This window comes from Cebus imitator, unplaced genomic scaffold (genome assembly GCF_001604975.1).
Source record: "Cebus imitator isolate Cc_AM_T3 unplaced genomic scaffold, Cebus_imitator-1.0 Scaffold193, whole genome shotgun sequence".
NCBI lineage: Eukaryota > Metazoa > Chordata > Mammalia > Primates > Cebidae > Cebus > Cebus imitator.
Genome location: NW_016107508.1, coordinates 2,028,448 through 2,032,698, shown reverse-complemented (window position 1 = coordinate 2,032,698; position 4,251 = coordinate 2,028,448). Strand labels below are relative to the sequence as shown.

At 49.8% G+C, this 4,251-nt stretch overlaps 1 protein-coding gene across 2 annotated transcripts in view; it reads right to left on the bottom strand.

Annotated features, from left to right (window-relative positions):
- LOC108316839 (ras and Rab interactor 3) overlaps nucleotides 1-4,251 on the bottom strand; it is a 133,706-nt gene that overhangs the window by 12,405 nt on the left and 117,050 nt on the right. The window contains exon 7 of one of the 2 annotated variants that reach the window (XM_017546971.2): nucleotides 1,415-1,546. The exons of the other annotated variant lie outside the window; for it this stretch is intronic. Coding sequence (XP_017402460.1) covers nucleotides 1,415-1,546 — 132 coding nt within the window. The remainder of the gene's footprint in view (nucleotides 1-1,414; nucleotides 1,547-4,251) is intronic. 2 annotated transcript variants of the gene reach the window in all.

Here is a 4,251-nt window from a genome sequence, read left to right as displayed (position 1 = left end):
GGGTAGGTGGATGGGTGAATAGATGAATAAATGACAGATGGGTGGGTGGATGTATGAATGGTGGATGGGTAGATGGATATGTGGATGGGTGGATGAATATGTGGATGGATGAGTGAATATGTGGATGGGTGGGTAGGTGGGTGGATGAGTGGATAGCTAGATGGATGCATGATGGGTGGGTGGATGACCAGACGGATGGATGGGTGGGTGGATGGGTAGATGGCTGGGTGGTTGGATGGATGAGTGGATGCATGGATGGATGGGAAGGTGAACGGGTGGGTGGAGAGATGGCTATATGGATAGATAGATGAATAGATGGATGAGTATATGGCTGCACTGGGCTGAAGAAACCTTGGCTTCTCTCGAATACCTGGACCTCTTGGAAGACTACTTGTTCCAATTACAGGACATTTTTAACTAAAGAGAAAAAAAGGTAGATACAGAGGTCCCAGTGACACAAGCCAAAGTTATATATGACAGCAAATGTCATGGCTTTAACACGCTCCCCTGAGCTGTCAACAACTCACGGAACTATCTTATCAAACTATCACCCCAGAGACTGGAACATGCAAAAAAATGCGAACAGATGCCAAGAGAGTCTGCTCATCTCAAGAACCACAAAGCCCAAGGGGGACCCTCAGGGCCTGGGAGGATGGTTCCATCCTTTGAGGCTGATGTCTCAGAGGAGAAGTCAGGGCTCCGTCAGAGCTGGTATCTGGGTGGCTGCCCCTCAAAAAATTCTTGGTAGACAGACTGCTGAGGCTAAGTGGGTGGGAGGATGTAGTGAGAAGGAGAAAAGGGGAAGGGAAACTGAACATGGGGTGGACCAAACCACACCTCTGCCTTCATCCTATTGGGGAGTGCAGGGCTTCTTACCCAGATCATTAACCTCCCCCTGATGAGAGGTTCTGACCCAGGGCTTATGAGTAAGGGGCCTGGGACCACCCCTATCTAAGAACTAATCATCACTCTCTGTCAGACTTACTGTGAGCACTACATGCCACTTCACCCCATCTTTTACATTACCAGCTCCTGCTGTTCCTACTAAAAACCTTTTCCCTTTTTTATCAGCTGGCTCCTATTTATCCTTCATTGCTCAGCTCAGAAGTCACCTCCTCCAAGAAGCCTTCCCTGACCACACAGTCTGGGTAACATGCTCCCATGCCTTCTGGGCTTCCAACTATTCCAGCACTTGTTACATGGAGGTGGCACAGTCTCTGGACTGGCTCATGTTTTCTCCTAATCTGTGAGCTCCTGCCAGATAGGACCTGTGTAGGATTCACATTCACATTCATAGCTCCAGAGCTCAGTGAGTCTGGTATCCGGCAGGTGCTACTGGGCCACCTGGAGTGCCCATGGTGTGGCTGAGTTGGGGATGTGCAATGCACCCGATGGGTCGGGGGTGGTGACTCACCCTCCCCCAGCTGCAGGGCGGGGTCCATGAGTTCCATCATGTACTCCACATTGAGAAGCATCTCCGTGAGGTTGCTGCGGGCTAGCACATACATGAGCACAGGCAGGAAGTCATCCGCCCCATAGGGCTTCCCTGGGAAGAAGAAGGAGGCAGAGGGAGATGAGTTCCAGGCTCTCCTTGGGAGATGCCCTCTGCCCAGTGTAGGGGACAGTGGTTTGCTGAGTGTGGGTGGCGATCCCTGGAAGAGGAATGTTCCTTCTCTCATGACTCACTCTCAGGACAGAGAAGACCCAGGTAGCAGCCTCCTCGGAAGGCCTGAGAAACAGTCCAGGTTTATGAAGAAGGAACTGAGAAAGTGCCCTCGGCTGGGATGAGCAAGACCCTGACCTTCCCCTTTCCTAATCCTCCCTCCCCATGACTGCCCCTTGCTGCTTGCTTGACAGTCAGATTCACGTCACACTTATTTGCAGACCCACCCAGAAGCATTCATGGGTTCTGGGAAGGTTCTCTGTCCCCATTAAGCATACATCTCCCTGCCACCTGCAAAACAGAAACCTCTTCCCTCACCCAGATACTCCGAGACCTGAAAGGTCACCATTCAGCCTTCTTCCTATCTTTAGGTTAAACAGTGCCCTATCCTAAGGCCGCCTTTTAAAATGTAAAGACCCCCGGAAGTATCAACTCATTACTACTGTCTTTGACGGTGATGTTCACAGGGCTCAGAGCATCCAGCAACAGACGCCTGGCATGGCAGGTGGAGGGCGCTCTATAAAGGAACAATGGCAGAAAGGCGGGTGGAAGTTGGGTCCGAAAGATGCCTTCCCGGTGTGCTCTCGGCTGGCTCTGAAGATAGCCCGTTTGGCAACACAAAGCCCAAGGCTAGAACTGTGGGTGGAGAATTCTGAGCAGAACAGAATCTCCCTGCAGGCCCTTAGCTGGTCTTCTGGCCAGCCTCTGCATGTACACTGGGAAAATGAGGCTTGGGTGAGCAGTTCTGCATGGTGGGAATGGCCGCGCCTGGTCCCCAGCCCACTTCTTACTTCCTCTAAGCAAAGGGAGTCCAGGCTCAGGCAAAGGTCTCCAGACTCAGCTGGGGGTTACCAGCTCTGAATGTGGCCCCAGAATAACCCATGCTAGTGCTGCTACCTTTGTGATTTGGGTGAGATGAATGATCCATCCAAGCACAGGCCAAGCAATTTATACCTCCTGCAAAAAGTGTATTTCTTAACATGTTCGCAAAGATTTAAGTGACCATCAGGAAATATACCTGATAAAACAGTAACATCTAAATAAAAATTTGAAAACCATCAGGACAAACATAAATTAGCAGAGGGATGATACTATAGGAAACATAAAAATACAAATAAACAGTCAGCTGGGGCCAGTGGCTCACGCCTATAATCCCAGCACTTTGGGAGGCCAAGACAGGCAGATCACAAGGTCAGGAGTTCAAGACCAGCCTGGCCGATATAGTGAAACTCCGTCTCTATTAAAAATACAAAAGAAAAATTAGCTGGGCATAGCGGCAGGCGCCTGTAGTTCCAGCTACTTGAAAGGCTGAGGCAGGAGAATCACTTGAACCCGGGAGGCAGAGGTTGCAGTGAGCCGAGATCGTTCCACTGCACTCTAGCTTGGGTGACAGAGTGAGACTCCTTCTCAAAAAAGAAAAAAAAACCAAAAACCAAAAAACAACAACAAATAAGCAAGAACCTATACAACTACTCTTTTACAGCAGCAAATTTGGCTTTGAATTTCCTGCTGGCCAAAGCAAAGAGGAAAGCACAATCAGTTACATTCTCACTGTCCATGAAGAAAAAATATACCTATTTCTTGGGGGAACCAAATTATTTTTCTAACTCTTAGCTTTAAAGTAAATTTTTCACAGATGGATTCATTTGGGGACATGAGAGGCCTGAGTGGCAAGTTCCTACGGCACACGGGGGTGTTTCACTCAGTGATGGCCCTCCCATTGCCTCAGCGTAGCTCATGGCAAGCACTTCCAGGGGAGGAAGCAAATTTCTTTTTATTTTTTTTTGAGACAGAGTCATGCTCTGTTACCCAGGCTGGAGTGCAGTGGCGTGATCTCGGCTCACTGCAACCTCCGCCTCCAGGGTTCAAGCAATTCTCCTGCCTTAGCCTGCCGAGTAGCTGGGACAACAGGCATGTGCCACCACTCCTGGCTAATTTTTGTATTTTTAGTAGAGATGGGGTTTCACCATGTTGGCCTCAGCCTCCTAAAGTTCTGGGATTACGGGTGTGAGCCACAGTGCCCCGCCTTTGAAACAGGGTTTCACTCTGTCACCCAGGCTGGAGTGTGGTGGCTTGATCTTAGCTCACCTGCAACTTCCACTTCCTGGGCTCAAGCAATCTTCCCACCTCAGCCTCCTGAGTAGCAGGGACTATAGGCACACACCACCATGCTTGGCTAATTTTTGTATGTATATATATTTTTTTGTAGAGATGGGGTTTCGCCATGTTGCCCAGGTTGCCAAATTTCATAGTGAACTCTGCACGTTCGCATCTGTCCTGGTAACAGTGAGGCTGTGGCCTCCCTGAAAAGAAGACTTCAGAGACCTAAACTGACCCTCCTGGGCAACTACAGGCTACACTGCTGAAAGGTGCAGTGTGAAGGCAGGGTCTCCAATCCTAGACCTGGGTTCAAATCCCAGCTCCACTACTCACCAGCTGTGGACTGTAGCAAGCTCCTTCCTTCCTCTCTCCTTGGCAGGGAGGTTGGAGAACAAGGTGCCTGAGGATGTTTGAGGATTAACTGAAATGAGGCAGGTGGTCAAAGCCATAATGAGGCCTGAGGCCAAAGGAAAACTGTGTGCCCCAGA